The sequence below is a fragment of the Tauraco erythrolophus genome, chromosome 15 (assembly GCF_009769465.1).
Source record: "Tauraco erythrolophus isolate bTauEry1 chromosome 15, bTauEry1.pri, whole genome shotgun sequence".
NCBI lineage: Eukaryota > Metazoa > Chordata > Aves > Musophagiformes > Musophagidae > Tauraco > Tauraco erythrolophus.
Window position 1 is genome coordinate 21,745,766 of NC_141479.1, and position 17,352 is coordinate 21,763,117.

At 47.3% G+C, this 17,352-nt stretch overlaps 1 protein-coding gene across 1 annotated transcript in view; it reads left to right on the plus strand.

Moving 5' to 3' along the window:
- Positions 1–533: 533 nt before the first annotated feature.
- The window catches only part of SPG7 (SPG7 matrix AAA peptidase subunit, paraplegin), a 31,694-nt gene continuing 14,875 nt past the window's right edge, over positions 534–17,352 (plus strand). Inside the window, 9 exon segments of the mRNA XM_086620735.1 lie at positions 534–628; positions 1,165–1,274; positions 2,562–2,651; positions 7,406–7,656; positions 8,648–8,787; positions 11,531–11,633; positions 13,141–13,266; positions 13,591–13,753; positions 14,544–14,717. Of these exon segments, the coding sequence (XP_086476861.1) occupies positions 534–628; positions 1,165–1,274; positions 2,562–2,651; positions 7,406–7,656; positions 8,648–8,787; positions 11,531–11,633; positions 13,141–13,266; positions 13,591–13,753; positions 14,544–14,717 (1,252 nt within the window).

A 17,352-nucleotide genomic window follows, 5' to 3' on the forward strand; every position in this document is an offset into this window, starting at 1 on the left:
GCAGCCTGCCTCGGGGGGCGGGCCGGGCTGCGAGGGGCCCGGCCGCAGGATCCGGCCCGGGCCGGGGCCGAAGCCGCGCTGCGGGACTCTCGGCTGGGCGGGCCCTGGGTCTGTCCCGGGGGCCCCCGGCGGGGCCGGGCTCAGCCCCAGGGGAGGTGCCGGCCGCCGAGCGCCTGGCCTGCCCGTTGCCGCGGTAACCGCCGGGCCGCCCCAGCAGCCCCCGCGCGGCCGCCGCCGGGGGCGGGGCCAACGGGCGCCCTCGGCCCCCCCCCGCCGCCGCCGCTTGCGCCCGCCATCTTGAGGCATGGCAGCCCCGCCGCTGCCGGCCCCTTTCCAAGATGGCCGCTCGCCCTTCACCGAGCACTTCCGTCCCCGCTGAGGCCTCCGGCTCCCGGCGCGGCGGCGGGCGCAGCGGCCGGCCGGCGCGGCGCTCCCCGCAGCGGCCCTCCCCGCAGCGGCCCCTCGGCGCTCGCTAGCTGCCGCCGCCGCCGCCCCTCGGAGGCCTCCGGGCGGAGCGGGACGGCCGGCAAGCCATGGCGCTGCTGCGGCTGCTGCAGCTCCGGGTTCGCTGCGGCTGCTGGCGGCGGCCCGCCCCGGCCTGCGCCCGGGCTCGCCCGTGGCCCGGCGGCGGCGCCCTCGGCGCGGGACGCGGCCTCCAGGTAACGGGGTAGCGGCGGCGCCGGAGCGGGCGAGCCGCAGGGCTCCCGGGGGGGTCAGCCCTCACGGCTTTGCGCTTAAATGGGCCCTTCTTCCAGTCAGCGCTCTCCTTGGGAGGTTTTCAGCCCTGAGGTCTGTCGTGTCAGTGCTACATAGCGGTAATGCGGCCGGAGTACCGTATGACGAGAACACCCAGGCTGTCACAAGGAAGAAAACGTTGATTAAAGGCTTTTTTCTAACGTTATTCCTGCTGGCTCTTTGCATCTCGTGTGGTAGAAGCACCCACCGTGTTGGCGTTCCCCACGGATGTGGTTTCCCCCTCTGGGGGGGCTCCCCAGCACAGCCCCGATGCAGAAGCCCACAGCTCAACCAGGAATAATATTCAGGTCTCCCAGCTGCAATTTACCCACAGTATTTTCATATTTAGAAATCTTAGTCTCGTGCATGCAGGAGGGTGAAGCAGTCACAGTACTTTTCCAATAGTTGTCTTTTTTTTCTTGATCTCTTTCCTCAGAGCTTTCTGTCCCAAACACTTTCTCCCACACATCAAGGTCTCAGTGGAGTCTTGGTGAAACGGCGCGTAATTCCGGATCCAGTCAGACTTTGGAATCTCTTAGGTAAGTCCTGAAGAGCAATGTACAGCAGGGGAGGAGAAAAAGTCTTATTTGGTAGGAGTATTGACTTTTCCTTACCTCTGCTGCATGAAATAAAGCTGTTCCGTTCTTGGCTTTGGGAGCTGCTGTGTTTTGCAGGGGTTCTAGGTTTTGTTTGGGGACAGGGATGAGCAATGGCACCTTTCCACAAGGAGCTCAGTGCAATTAAGTAAGCGCTTGAGTCATTTCTCCTAAAAGCTACTTTTAAAACTGCAGACTTTAAAGTAGAGAATCTTTCTCTGCCTCATTAGCAAAGCCTAAGACGGACATGTCTTTCACCTTTATCAGAAATCACATCATCTGACCTTACTGCAAGCCTTGCATTGGGTCAAGTTAAAAGTGGATGTTAGAAAATGTTATCTGAATTCTTAGAGCAAAAGCACAGAAAGGCAAAACAAAGGCAATTGTTCTTCTTGCTCTCCTCTTCAAATGGAAAAGACGAGTTTGCTGATGCCTTTGAGGTTTGAACAGAACTAGTCATGGCTAGTCTGGCCAGTGTGGGCCTGGTGAGCCTGGGCTGCTTTACCTTTGAGAGGTGTGGGGTTTTTTTAAAGTTAAAATAAAAATATGTGCATAGTCTTTGGCAGTGAATCCTCTAGTAGAGCTAGTAGTGGACAAGCAGTCCAGTTTCTGGGCTCACTCTTCTTCTGGAATGGAAGAGCTACTGTCGTCAAGTCAGTTGTCTTGCTTCCGAAGCTTTTGCGTTTTCCTGATGGAAAAAGCCTTTGCTTATTGTTTTGTAGCAGCAACTGAGAGTCTTACTGTTGGCAGCCTTGCTTTCTTGGCTTTTATTAGAGTATCCTAACAGCATTTCCTGAGAAACCTGCACGTAACTGCAGTACAGACATTTCTTTTAATAAGCATTTACAGTTCCGGGTGTGGGGCTGTCCTTAACTGACCGTACGGTGTTAACTATGGTTATGCCTTGGGAAATGTGTGCCTGTTTCAGCACTGAAGAAGTATCTCCAAATGATTTTCTTTGCTGCATTAAAACAATCTCTGAAAGAAGCCAGACTTTGATTGGATTGTCAAAAAATGTATAAGGGAACCGAAGGAGTCTGTCCCTGTCGTTTACTCCCTGTGGTGAGGCTGCCATGTTTCCTTGGTGCACGAACGAAGCTGTGCGCTCAAGATGTGGAGCTTTGCTTTCTCTGCCTGTGGAGCTCACGTGTTTCTGCCATCCTCAGTGCCCCTCTCTCGCTGTCTCCTGGGGTGGTCTGGGAGTAACGACTGAACTCTGCTTGCCTGCAGGTAGCACGTACTGCTTTACTACTTCAAGCTCTCGGGGGAGCAACCAGAAGAATGGAGGATTCAAAAAGAAATCTCCGCAGGAGGATGAGGGTATGTATGTGCCAAAAAGATATTTCATAAAGCAAAATGTGTGCGAGGAATAAGGGTAGACAGCATGGAAGCTCCATCTTCGTGCTTCTGTCTCTGGGCACTGTAACCTGTACCTTACCACCTCTACAAGCCTGTGGCTAAGAGCAGGTTCGAAGGGGTATTTCGGCTTAGATGATGGAATGCTGAGATTTAAGACAGATCATGGAACTAATTCTCTTTCGCTTTGCATCCTGTGCAAATAACTTCATTGGTGTAGTGGAGGGTGTCCCTGCCTGTGGCAGGGAGGTTGGAACTGGGTGATCTTTGAGGTCCCTTCCAACTCAAACCATTCTATGATTCTATGATGTTTCTCTTAGTTTTGCTGCTTTACAAAGGGTATCGGTAGTATTGACTGAGTTTTGGGTTGGAGGTGGTGTTGTACTGCATTTTGAGTTAATAAACTCGTATTAACTAAATTCAGTTCTTTAAGCTGGATTGTGTTTTTTTTCCTTATATTTCATTTACCTTCTCTGTGGATCTGTCTCTACTAGTGATTTGCAGAGCTCAAAGTTAAAAATAGACTCCTCAAAGAGTTCTTAGCTGTGTTGCTAATGGCACTTGCTCATAACTTTTTTTTCTTTTTAAATCAGTCTTCCTAGATCCTTTTTTTTTTAACATGTCTTATACTGCCTAAGCCTCAGGCATCCTGCTGTACAGGACTTTTTGAAAGCAAGTTTTATCTCACTAAATGTGTTCTGGAGCCCAGGGATCTGCATGATGTGCCAGATTATTGAGAAGTAGAGGAGTGTCCTCTATGTATCTTAAGCTTGAGGCAGTGAGGAATTTAACGACACTAATGGGGGGGTGGTGTGCAGGGGAATAACTAGACAAAAGCCCTGCATAGCTTCTGACAGGCAGCGTTCTGATCCTTGTAGGAGGCACTGTTATCTTCTACCAGTAGATTTTCACCAAGCGTTTCTCAAATATGTGAGAACTTGTGATGTCCCTTCAAGTCTTGGTGGTGTTGTCAACTTTCTACTCTTTGTAGGTTGACAGCAGCTGGGTTCTGTTAAAAAAGTGTAATTTGACTCTTCCACTTCTGTGAAGAAAATTCTTTGCTTGCTAGTGAGTGCATGCCTCCCCAGAGATTTCCGGGGCTCTGGATAAGGCATATGTTCAGAGCTGAAGTCCCACAGCTCGCGGCGTGTCCTGTGCCTGCAGAGCTGGTGGGGTCGTTTAAGAAAGGGGTCAGCAGTGGCCCTGGTGAAGGTCTCGTTCTTCTGCCGTGTCAGCAGTGCTTGCAGAAGCAAAACAGAGACCTGAGTGTTTTCTTCATTTTGTGACATCAGTTGATGCTCGCAGGGGCTGGTGATGTCTTGAGTGAGTTTGGATGTCTGCTGTGCTGCTCGTTTCCTGGACCTTTGGGTGAGGGATAAACCTGTTGATGGAGAGCTCCAGACCTTTGTACTGCGAGCTGGGAGGTGCTTAACATCGTGCTTAAGTCACACAGATTATAATATAATTTTATAGATTACACAAGAAACTTTTACCTGGGTATCATCAAATAATGTAGTAGCTTGGCTTTTCCTTTTTCCTTAAACATAATGGTCAGATCCTCTTGGACTAACTAACTTTTGAAGTAAAAGCAGTCAGCTGCTGCTGAATTTTAGCCTGAGTCGTGTCTTTGCAGTCTCCGTAAGGCAAGACCAGTGGCTCTGCCTGTTTGACCCATTTAACTGAGATGAAGTCTTCAGTGGGATGTGAGGTATTGGAGTCCTCGTTAGGGAGGTCAGAGCTTAGAGGTTGAGGCCCTTGGTGTTTGCAAGACCACACAAGGTGACTGAGCACAGCGCCTTTAAGAAGGGTTGTGGCTGTTAAAATTAGTAACCAGTAACGTGCTGTGCTCGGTGGCCTCTTTTCTCCAGTGATTAATGGATAGCTTGGCTTTGGGAGGTGGAATGCTACCCCATGTCTCCAGGGGAATACTCATCTCTGCAGTAATTATTCAAAAGAAGTCTTCAAACTGACACTGCAGCCTGTGCAAGATTTTAATCAGAGAGTTCAGATTTGGGGTTAATGGCAAATCATTGCTTCATGGAGGCTTTTTGAGACCGAGAAGCTGGGAGGATTCCCACAGCTGTTGCTTGCAAGTGTCACATCCAGTTACTGGTTCTCATTTACTGAATATTGTGGGATAGCTTATGGTGCAACATGAATGTTGTTAGTCACACTTTAGATAAGCTTAGAAATAGATTGATTTTGTCCTTAATTGCAGAGTAGAGGAAAGCTTTGCATTGCCTTCTAGAAATTGTGTTTTTTTCCTGAAATTGTTCAACTATAGATTGAAGGTTCTAGACAAGTGTGATTCCTAGAAACTGGAGAAGTTGTTTGTGTCAAGATATCTAATGGCCAGCTTTTACCCTGTGGTGATCTTCTTGGGATCATATCCTCCATTATGTCTGCTTTAGGACATGTTATATATCTCCCCTCTTTGTCTGAAATTTAATACAGAAAAGTGCTTTAGCAGTAGTTGACTGTGACATCTCCAAGGAACTTGCATAGTGATAGACAGACTTTCTTTTTGTTGGTACTGGCTTTTCTAGAGTAGTTTCTTTTTGCTATAGAATATTTTTATTTCGAACTTGCTCAGCTTTTCAGGATATTGTCCAGACTAAGGCCTCTATCCTACTGTATTTTAATTTTCTTTAATAAGACTGTAGTGAATGTCATCCTGCGGCTTTGTGATGAATTGCTTTGTTCTAGTAAAGCTGGATCTAGCAGACAGCAGGAGTGAGGAGATGACATCCAAGAACAAAGTGGATGGGCTGGATGCAGTGTCTGAGCTTGTCACTGTCTTTTGAAATGATGACCTTGTCTGCAGAGCTGCATTGTTTCTCTTTAGGAACAAGCCTTTCCTGTTAAATGTGGAGCAGAGCTGGGAAACGAGTGAAGAATGATGCTGCGTATCCGAAGGACAGAGTACTGCTTTTAGCCTCTGACTGGGTTGTACGTTTGTCCCTCGGTTTTGTGGCGGTGTGCGTAGGGTCTGACTGGTGGCTGGTGATAAATGCCCGTGTCGGTACGTTTGTTGTGAATTTGCAGATAAATGGAATCATGGCTGCAGCAGGCAGGTGCACCAGCAGCCCAGTGGCACAGCGTTCGTTTGTTTCTGGGTGTAGGATGGTATTTACGTATGCCATGGTGCTGTCAAATTGTGTATATCAAGAACAAGTGCTAAATTATGTGTTGAGAACGCCCACATGTGACTGGGAAGAGGAGGACGTGTTTGTTGTCATTTTAACAACTCAAACACTAGCCAGCAGTTGACATTGAGCTGTGCTGGGGCAGTCCTTTGCAGACCACAGGATTTTAAATTTGCCTGTGCAGTGCAAAAGGTGTTGGGAGTCTGGGAAAAAAGGTTTGGTGGCAAATACTTGAAGTAAACCATCCCTTTTTCTCGTGTCATCATGTCAGTGAGGCACTAATACAGCAAAGGTGGGGGAAAGCACATCTGGCATGGGAATCCCTCTTTGATCCTGATCCTTAAGGTCAACAAGTCATCAAACCTTTTTAAACGTGAGGTCGGTGTGTAGCGTGGGAGAAAACCCGTGCGGTTTTGTTAGGATAGTGAGGCTGATTTGCGGTGTGTTTGTGTGCATCGCTAAGCTGCACGTCGTGTCTCCTGTGCTGCTGCAGGTTTACTGCAAACACGGGTATTTTCTTACACCGACGTCGTTGGTTGCGTGATGCAAGGTGCCAGCAGAGCAGGAGCTCACCAGGAATCAATTCTCTCTTACAATACCGTGCTGTGTGGTTTACTAGGGACACTATGGCTGGTTTTACTCCTAATATTTTCCAGTGGATGTGTTAGCCTGAGGACTGGGCAGTATAGAAGTGTGTTACATAGAAGTGGGCTGTAGTCAGTGTTGAGTGTGATTTTCAGCAGCAAGGGTCCGATGGCTTTATTTGGCCTGTATCCACGTTAGACCAGGCAAGTGAGTCTCCCATTTTTTAGCACAGAGTGACATTTGGTGGGATGGTAATGGGTCTAGTGGACTGTGACCATCCGAAGTCTCCTGGGCCAGGATTACACTGCCTTAGAACAGGAAATGCTGATCAGAACTCCTCAAAATACGTCTGAGATGGCTGTCTGTTTGTCCATGATGAGTAACTTCTGGAAGTGAGGGGCTTCCTTTGGCTTGCTGATCCTCCTCTTACTGAAGCAACGATTAAAGCAGAGGGATGATCCTGTTATCTCCTCTGTAACCTGTGTGCACCGTGCCTCACTGCATGGCTTTTGGGGCACTGGGGAACAGCTGCATACAGCTGCAGCAGAGTGCTGCAAGCAGGTTTTTTGCTGGCTAGCAGGATGCAAAATTTGCCTCCTTCCAGGCAGCTGTTAAGTTTACATGTGATTGGTCACACTTTTGGTCTGGTGCCGTTTCATGGGTACAGTTCAGGCCCTGTGGTCTGACAGCTTGGTCTAGAAGCCGGAAAGGTCTGGGAATGACATGCAATCCAAAAAACTGACTCGCTTGCATAACCTTGGGCAAGTCACACAACTTCCTTTGCGAGCCAAGCCAGAAAATTGCCTGTGCAATGTGAGCTAGGTCCTGCTTCTGAGTCTAATCCTTCAGGAGAAACCAAACATGCAACAAAAAACCCCGAAAGGTACTGTTGTGTTAATCTTTGTCATTTAATTGTCCCTTCTCTGGCTCAGAAAGCTCTGCAATTACAGGCTCCTGTCTTTCTTCTCTGATATCTTTTTTCTAAAGAGGACGAGAAGCGCAGGAAAAAGGAAAACCAGATGCATCTTGAACGCTTAAGGGCGCTCCTCATCATAACTTTCATAGTGCTGATGTTTCGATTCATGGTCGGCGAGAACAGAGAAGGGACCAGCATTTCCTGGAACTACTTTGTGAATGAGATGCTGGCCAAGGGGGAGGTCCAGAGAATTGAGGTGGTGCCGGAGAGTGACATCGTGGAAATTTATCTGCACCCAGGAGGAACTCCGCATGGACAAGTTGTGAGTGACTTTCTGCAATTGGGATGAATAATCTGAGATTAAACTGTTGAAAATAATTGAATTAATGAATATGTGTTTGGTAAAACTCTAGCTGGTAAACTTGCTCTTCATTAATTTCTCTCTTTCTTGCATTTGAAGTTCAGGGGACTTCTGTTCCTCGTATCAACCTGAAAACTAAAACTTTTCTTTTAAATTAAAACTTTTCTTTTAAATTGTAAAAATAATTAATAATGGCCTGGAAGAGCATCTTACAGACATCTAAAGAGCTGGAAAAGTTCAGTAGTTTTTTCTTACTGGTGCAGTCTGATATGTGAGAAGGTGTCTAGAAGATGTTCTCCTATTTGGATTTTAGTTTCAGGTGTTCTGTCAAAATTCCATCAGACTTCCTTCCTAAATCTTCCAAACTGGAAACAAAGCAAAGTTTGATCACGTGCTTACTTCCAGGAGTTGCCACTAAGGATCATTACAAACTGGCTTGAGAGATTGAAACACTGTTCTTGGCTACATCTCATTTTATTCAGTGACTTACGATCCATTTGCATACTGCTGGGTGAAACTGATTTCTAACAAAGATACAGAAACGAGATCCGAGAAGTCTGAGTGGAGCACAAGACACCTGCTTGCCAACGATGCAGTTTTCCGTAAATAGTACAAAATTTTGTCTGAGCCCAAGGTGTCAGTAGAAGTGGGTTTGTAACACTAACTCCACCCTTCAGCTTGCCTACACAGTTGTCGTGTTTCTTTGTTTCTGGAGAGCTGAGGCTTCGTTCTTGCCTTTTACACTTCCATAAGGTGCTGAAAAGACTCGAGGTGTTCCCGAGTTCATTTGGAGCCACAGTGTCGGTGACTGCTCCCGAGTTCATTGGTGCAGCACTGAGGGGTGTAGCATAAGGCTAATTTTTGTCTGGCTTGTCCATGCTGTGCACTTCTGCTCGTTGCTGTACCCTCACCCTCCAGTACTTACATGCTGCTTTCGATTGCGTGTCCCCAGAACGTTACCCTGCTGTACACCATGCGGGTGGCAAACATCGACAAGTTTGAAGAGAAGCTGAGAGCTGTGGAGGATGAGCTGAATATTGATGAGAGAGAGAGAATCCCTGTTTCCTACAAACATCCTGGCTTTTATGGAAAGTATGATATAAATTTGTGCTTACTGTTGGTCTTATATTGCTGACAACATCTCTCACTTGCAGAGGAAATTCCCTTTTCACTAAATGCTGCTGTTACAAATATAGAACAAAAAAGCAGTCTTAGAATCATAGAACCACAGAATGGTTTGGGTTGGAAGGGACCTCAAAGATCATCCAGTTCCAACCACCCTGCCACGGGCAGGGACACGCTTCACTACACCAGGTTGCTCAAAGCCCCATCCAACCTGGCCTTGAACACTGCCAGGGATGGGGCAGCCACAACTTCTCTGGGCAACCTGTGCCAGTGCCTCACCACCCTCAAAACCCTTAGTTTTGGAGCAATTACCCCATCCTTCAGCAATAGGGATGCTCTAGATGTACCTTTATGTTTCAAAAGTGAGAGTCCCAAAGAGGTATCTGGAACAGCAGCATGCAGCAGACCAAAATGTTTTGGGTCAGTGTCAGCAAGCATGAAGAACATCTTTGTCAGTTGCTATGTGTTCTTGCACAGCCGAGTGGAATGCTGGTGGTGCAGCAAGCCTTCCCCTGTTCCAGTGCTTTGAGGAAGGTCTATGGTGGTTGTTCAGTCTGGAAAAATAAACACCTGGTTTTGGCCTGCTTCTCCAGCAGCTGTAGATCAGAGGACAGCCTGTGCTGGCGCGCGCTCCAGCTGCGAGCCACGTACCGAGCAGAGCAGCTTTTTAACTTTTGGTTTTTGTTTGGGTTTTTTTTTAAGCAAAGGATCTTAGTTTCAGGTAACAGAAAAGGGCTGTAATGAGTGAGAAGAGTCAAAAGGCTGTGGAGCACTGGCCGGGCTTTATTCTGTGCTTTCACATGACATGTTAATGTTTTGGGGTCACTTGCTGCTGATGGGGCTGGCTTGCCCTTCTGTTGAGAGTGGTGGCTTGTTTGTGCAAAAGAGGGTTTCTGGGGTCCAGAGTACAAAACAGAGCTGTGAAGCTCTCCCTGGGCTGCTGGAAAAGCCCACCTCTATCACTGATGGCTCTTACACTGGTGTAGAGAGATGCTTTCCTAAGTGTGAGGAGAAACTGCAGCGTTTGGAGAGCTCTCGACTAATTGCTTACAATAAAGTACTGAGAGGTGTGGTGCAGCAGTCCCGGCTGCTAAGGAAAGAAATCCCGATTCCGGACAACAGATAGCATCATGCTGCTACGAGTTACCTGCTGAGATGGCTTGGTCACCTTCTGGTGCCCCGTGCAGAGCATGTCATCTGCTGCTGGTAGCTCATAGGGTTTGGAGCACAGTGCCCTCCCCGCTGCAGATGGGGGTGATGGCCAGTGTGTGTAACTCTTCCTCTCGAACACCTTACCAAAATGTGAAACAAGTGTCATGTTTGTAAATGAATGGAGTCCTGGACTGGGTTTTGTCTAGTTACTTGTCTTCTGAACAACATTTGCACATTTTTTAATACACAATTTATATGAAGATAAACTTTAATTGATCATGTGGTATGAGACCTTTAGTTGAAATTCAGAACTTGCCAATTTTTTCAAACCTGGGTATAACAGGAAGAGTAGACTAAACAGTTAGCCAGCCACCAACACAAGCTGCTTCCCCTGCCCCTGAAAAGAGATGATTTTTTTTTTTTTTAAGAGCTATTATAGGGCCTGAAGTCTCTCAGGAGCCGAGATGAATGTCTGAGGAATTCAGAGTCTCAGTCTGGAGTTTGAACCTGTGAGGTGCAGAGCATTTGCAGCTTGGGTTCAGTTTACTCTGAGGTGTGGGCGCTTGGTGTGTTTCAGAATTAATCCTGTTTGCATAGTTGACAAATTGAAGGTGACTTTCAGTTTCCAGTGTTGCCTAGCATCTCTGAGCAAGGAGAAAAAAACGCAGCTGAGTGTATAGCACATGCTGGTCCCCTTGCTTCAGTAAATCATCCCTCCGTGGGAGACGAAACACACGCTCCTAGTTTAAAGATAAGACACTGAAGTGTGGCAAGACCAGGTGATTTCACAGGCATGTGAAGCAGAACAGGGTCCCACAAATCCCTGTCATCTGACATAGGATCATTTTTCCTCCTATTGAAAGCATCCTTTGTTTAGTGCTCACAGGATATTTGTCCTCAGCGTGCTTGGCTTGTAACTGTATTAGACCTGCAGCGTCGTGTCTGCTCTGCATCCCCCTCCTAGTGCAATGGATATTGCAAAGGATCTGGAAAATTGATGATGTTGGATGCTGTAGTGCTTCCTTCTGACATAAAGGACTTCTGAAAGACTTGACCAGGGAGGGCCAACCAGCCGAGGTAGAGCAGCCGCTTAATGGGAGACCCCACTGGGATTTCTGCCAGGATTAGGGCAGCTGGAATCTCCCAAGTGTTGCTGGATGCAGATTTTCTGCAGCGAGCTCCCTTTGGAGGGACCGCCAGCCCCACCAGATTCTGCTCTGGCTGTGATCTGACTGCCTGAAGGTCCTCTTTGTTTTATAAGTAGAAACGCCTCTGAAAGGGATGGTGAGGTCAAATTTCTTCCACAGCTGTAAGAAGTACTTGCCAGTGTCCTTTGTTTAACTTTGGAGGTTATGTCATTGTTAGGGGTGGGTTTTTTTGGTGTTTATATATAAAAACCTGTAAAGGTTCCATTTTTCTTAGTCATATCTGTTCATTGCCGCACTTGTAGCCCGAATGTCAGGACCTTTAAAATACTCAACGTAGTTATGTTGAGCAATATTTACCAAGTTGTGGCCAAACACTTCAATTTGTACCTCTCTTGCTTTTGTCCTTGCAGTGATGTCATTTCCCTGTTGGTGACACTCGTGGCTGTGTCCGTGTTGTGGAGCATCTTCCGCCTTATTAGGGTTGCAAGCCGGGCAGGAGGATTCAATGCCTTTGTAAGTATCCTGGATCTTGATGTTTGCAGCCTGTGGGTAGCCTTGTCTTCTGCTGACCTGATCTCCTCCCCTTTCCCCAGCAAAGTCAGTGCAGAATGAGAATTAACTGGTGCCAAGGACTCTCCAGTCTTGACACATTTGCATCTTTTCCTGTCCTGGTCATCTGACTAGCTTGTACAGTAACTGGCCTTGGCTGGGGCCCTTTCTCTCCCTGGTGGCAGGAAGGGCTGAGCTCAGGGAATTTGCAGTCCAGTTTGCTCTGCTATTTTCAAAGCCTGCTAATGAGTTGCAGCTGCAGATGGTGTTTTTCACTGGGCCCTGCCAACATGCCTCCCGTACAGCCAGAAGTAGGAATTGCTGCTTTCTGCAAAATGAGTTCTCAATTTATAAAATATGTTCAGATTCTGGATTTCATTATGTGTTGGCCTGCTCTGCTCATGCCACATGCCTCACTTGCAACATCAGTCAGACCTCCTCCTCCTCCCCTTTTCCACCCTCGCCTGGATCAGCTGATGGAACTCTGTAGAAATCAGCCCGGGGTGCACTACCATTGACCCACAGGGATTCGGGGATGAAAATGTGGGGAATCCAGTCTCTTGTTAGATTTCCCACTCAATCTCCTCTGCAGTTCTCTCTGCCTTTGGGATTCCCTCAACACAAAGGGATGCAGCTGCTCAAGAGGAAAATATTTTGAAGTGTTGAGTAACGAAGGCCTTGAGGACTAGGTTCTGTCCTTCCATAAGTGGGGACAGCTCAGCCCTGCAAGTTTAACTCTTCCTTTGGATAAGCTGATGTTTCTGAGACCTGAGAAGCTATAAACTCTCATTTTAAAAAAGAAAAAATCTCCAAGTAGCTGTTTTCAGCAGAACGCAATAAGCAGTTACAAGTAGGGCATTTAACTGAACTTGTTTGACTGTCACTGTGACAGCAGGAGACTGAAATGTGGTGTCTGTTAAATTTGAGAACCTATAGTTCTGTCCTGTTGCAGTAGAAACCAGTGGCAAAATTGGACAGTAGTGCAAAGTGTCTGTTTATATGTATTTACAAGGCAGTATTGGCAATTATTTGCCACTGACAATTATTTACCATCAATACATACTCCTCAAAACTGTACCTATCCCATGTGTGTTAATGATCAGAGCAATTAGAAATTGGGGAGAAGATCCCAAATAAGGTTTTGAGCATTCTGCACATTTTTATGAAGTATCCCTGCCTGAAGTTTGAGCTGAACTGTGTTAGGGCTATTACTGCAGGTTTATTCTGTCTCCTACCAACAACACATGGATAAGTAAAGTTTGAGTCAACACTCCTGCAGTCCGACTGTGAAGTGTTTCCAAAGTCAAAGTTAGTAAAACACCAATGCTTTGGTGGGCATTTTGGTGGTGTTTGTTAGGGCCACCTTATACCTGTGCTCTGCTGTCTCCCAAATTATAGCAAACAGCCTTTCCACACTGTTTACTTGTGCAGAGTCAGAGCATGTCATCAGCATTTGTGCTACCTTCCACAGAACCAGTTGAAAATGGCTCGCTTCACCATTGTGGATGGGAAATCTGGAAAAGGGATTGGCTTCAAGGATGTAGCAGGAATGCATGAAGCAAAAATGGAAGTCAAAGAATTCGTGGACTATTTAAAGGTATTTAAAAGTAGAACGAAGTAAGTTCTTGCTACTTACCTTCTGGGGTAGGTGGCTGACTTGGGGAGCAGGGTATGTTCTCCTCATCGTTCATGGTGCCGAGCAGCCTCTGTTTAAATAAGCTGATGGCTTTTTATGCCGTGACCAGCGTGACTCAATCCCTCCATTTCCAGTTCTGTAACAGGAATGCAGATGCAGCTGCTGCCATTAGCAGCTCAGAGTTGCTCAGGCCGAAAACAGTTTTGGGAAGCTCTGGGAGGCCGTGTTCTTGTGCAGATGCCTGGTGCGAGCTGTGGATCTGACAGACCTGTATTGTTTTTGCAGAGTCCTGATCGCTACCTTCAGCTTGGGGCCAAAGTGCCCAAGGGTGCCTTGTTACTTGGACCACCAGGCTGTGGGAAGACGTTGCTGGCCAAGGCTGTGGCTACAGAAGCACAAGTGCCATTTTTGGCCATGGCAGGCTCTGAGTTTGTGGAGGTGATAGGAGGTAAGCTTCTCCGGAGGAAGAATGTGGAGGTTGGAGTAATCTGTTGTGGAGTTGGAGAATGCTGCCTGGGCCTCTTGCAGAGGACAGAGTTTTAGCCCATCTTTGCATGGGGAGGATGATTTGGATACTTCTGCTGAAAATGTAAAAGGCTTTCAGTGATAGAGAGTACTTAATTATGTAGTATCTAAAATGCATGCCCTCTGAATTGCTAGTTGCTTCTTTCTGACAGTGTGCAGCCATGGTTCTTCACCTGAAAGCATTATCTCTGACTTCCCTGTACCTATTATTAGAAAGCCACTGGCCGAGGCTTCCTTCCTTGTATGAGAATGCTGATGGATTTTCTGTTGCTCTCTGCTGACGGGGGAAGTTTGGCCTCTTTGTGCCTTGGGATTTCCATCTTTCTCCTTTTCTTTCTTCCTCTGAGATCTCTTGAGACCCAATAAGGGTCAGTGTGCAGGAAAATGCTGAATATTTCTGCTTCTGACCTGTGGAAGGAACAGGAGTTCATGTTAGTTGCTGGGAGCAGAGCTTCTCTTACAGCAGCTGTAGGAGTCCCTGTGGTTCTGGGAGCTCAGTTAAAAGCCAGCGTGCTCCAGGAGGACCTGTGCCTCGGGACTAAACATATGAGTTCTGTGGCTGTTGCTTTGTGCTGGGGGTGTTGAGAGAGGGACTGTCATACACTGAGGGTTTGCCCAGTGTCAAGTGTCTCACTGGGGGCCAGTAATGCTGCTCTCGAGCTTTGCTGACAATTTTGGCTACAAGGCTTGTTTCTTCTTCCCTGCCCCTGTAGGTCTTGGAGCTGCCAGAGTTCGGAGCCTCTTCAGGGAAGCCCAGGCTCGTGCACCCTGCATCGTGTACATCGATGAAATTGATGCTGTGGGCAAGAAGCGCTCAACCAATATATCTGGTTTTGCCAATGCTGAGGAGGAGCAGACCTTAAACCAACTGCTAGTGGAAATGGATGGTCAGTATTTCTCCCTGCCTCTCAGCCATTGGGCCCTTATCCCCTTAGAGACCCGAGCTGTTGGCCTGTACGTCGTTCTTCCTGCTTGAACTGGCTGTGCCCCTTTAGCGTTCTCTCCTTGCTGAGGTAATTGCCATTGCATTGAAACAAACCTCATTCCCCTCTGCCCTGGGACAAGGCTGGCTTGCACTTCGCAGCCTGGTTAGGACTAATCCCAGTACTACAGCTTGGTCATGTCCTTGCTGAAGGACTGTCTGTATGACCACTGATAACTATGTTTCGAACTGCTGCGTAGTGAAGGGGCTGTGGCCCTGAAAGTTAGGATGTTTTTTTCCAATGTGGGCACCAGTGTGGTCTTGACTGGCCTTGCTCTGGTTTCAGAGGTTGTCGTATCACTCACTTGAAGTGGATCCTTTCTCTGTTCTTTCTCCCCTTCATCAGCTGCTGCACTGAGTGCGGGCGAAAAGCAACAGCTGCTGTTCAGCACAGGGTTTGTGAAAGCTTTGTGCCCAGTACTTGCTTCACACTGACCCAGGCTTTGCTGCAGAACCCTTAGGAGAACCTTCAATCACCAGGCTGAATCCATGTACCCTGTTGTTAGTCTCTGTTTCTAAAGGCACCGAAGCATCTGTCTCTTGATCTGTCCCTGGAGAGTTAGGCAGGACTAGTCCACAACTGATGGTGCCTAAGGAAATAATTTGGCTTAGGACCAATCTCCGAGTATGTTCTGTGTCTGAGCTGTGGAGATAACCCTCTTGAAATCTAGACATTTGTATAGGCTTTCAAGGGTTTGGGACTAAATCTAGTAAATTTTAAAACCCTGGAGCCAGCTGGTTTTGTGACTGTGCTGAAGTCAGAAGACACAGTGAATTTGCACCAGCAGCTACCTGCTAATAAAATCAACAGAAAACGTGCATTAGAGATCCTGGCTGGCAGAGGGCAGCAGCCCCAAAGGCTCTTACTGTAGTAAGTGGCTTCAGTTCAGGAGTGCGTTTTCCCACTGGCAGTTGGAGAATTATTTACTGTACTGAGGAACCAAAAGAAAATGAATTGGCAGCAAGGGCACTGCTGTCTGTAGAGGGTAACATTTAGCTCCAGCTGGCCATTAAATGTTGTTGGATACTCGCTGTATTCCGTCTAAGACAGGTAGTGGTTTAAAGCCTGTTAAGGTTGAGAGTTTAGTTGTCCCAGAGGGACATGAGCAATGTAATATATTAATTCTCCTGTCCTTTGATTTATTCTCACGTTGTCTGCCTGACTACGGGATCCCTATCTAAACTGAGAGAGAAAAGCTTTGCAAACAAGCCCTGGTTTGATGCCACACTTCTGGATGGTTTCTGGCTGTACTGCGTCTGGAATCGGCCCTTTTCTCAGATGCTTTCACACAAGTGCCAAAAAGAATGATCCTTTGGCTGTTCTTAGCCGTAACTCTGTCAGAGCCTGCAGCGCTGATCCAACTTGCAATGTTTCTGTTGCTAAATCTTGTTATTGCAGAGCAGGGTAAGGAATAACTAACTACCTGCCCATCAGGGAGTGTTTGTATCCATCTGCTGGTTTGTGGGACAGAGCTGCCTTTTCCTTGACTGTAACTGTGACATTTGTTGTCTCATCACACTCTTCATATGAAAATTTAAAAGCTGTCCTGCACTAAAAACATCCCCCTTTCTCCAGACCTTGGGGGTTAAAACTGGCTGCTTTTTTAGTGGATGTTTGCGGAGAAGTGGGGATGCAGCCCTGCTGAAGGAGAGCACATCCTGCAGTTCAGCAGCAAGGCTGCCTTCTGGAGATTGCTCTGGGCTCAACCCTCCCTTTCCAAGGAGCGAAGCTGGGGCTTGGGAAAATGCTTTCAGCAAAGGGTAGATGTTCCCTCATTCTGCACGAGATGATCTATAATTCTGGATCTCTGCCCTTGCTGCAGAAGGAGGAGAAGTGGTACGCAGGAGCACAGCGTGGTACAGACAGGGTAGAGTGGTCCTGCTGTACAGAGACCTCTCTGCTTCAGCACAGGCGCTGTGAAGGTTTTGAAGGAGAGGAATGAGCTTTGAGTGGGTCCTAAATAACAAGGCAGAAATCTGGTTATCAGAGGAACACCCTTGAAACACACAATGCTATGTAGGTACCAGAAATCACCCCAAATACAGGTATGCAGCTCCCTGGGACTTTGCACTTGCACTGTCTTAGGCAACTTGGCCAAGCGTGGAAATACACTTGGAATGATGTGACTGGTTACAGCTGTATCTGTGTAGTAGATGGTCTCAAGACCAGTTGTAACACAGAGAACAGCAGTCCTGGCTTGGTTGGCTTTTTTCTCTGGAGAGTTGTAGGGTGAGCTGGCAACAGGTGAATGCTGTGTTAAATGGAGATCCATCTGTTCAGGAATGTGTCGTCAGTACAATCCTCATCTCCGTACCAAAAATGAAAACGTCCGATTTCCTCTAACCCGTAGAAATTAGACATGATTTCTAGAGTGTTTTCTTGGTGAGTCTCAATTCAGAAATTAGGGTACAACTCTGTTGGAAAATGAGTTTAGAAGGTAATTATTATCCTCAGTATGTACTTTAATAGTCTCGTGTTTGCTGTGTGCTGCCTAGTTTATTTTGAAATGTATAGCATCTCATTACTTAGTCGCATCTCA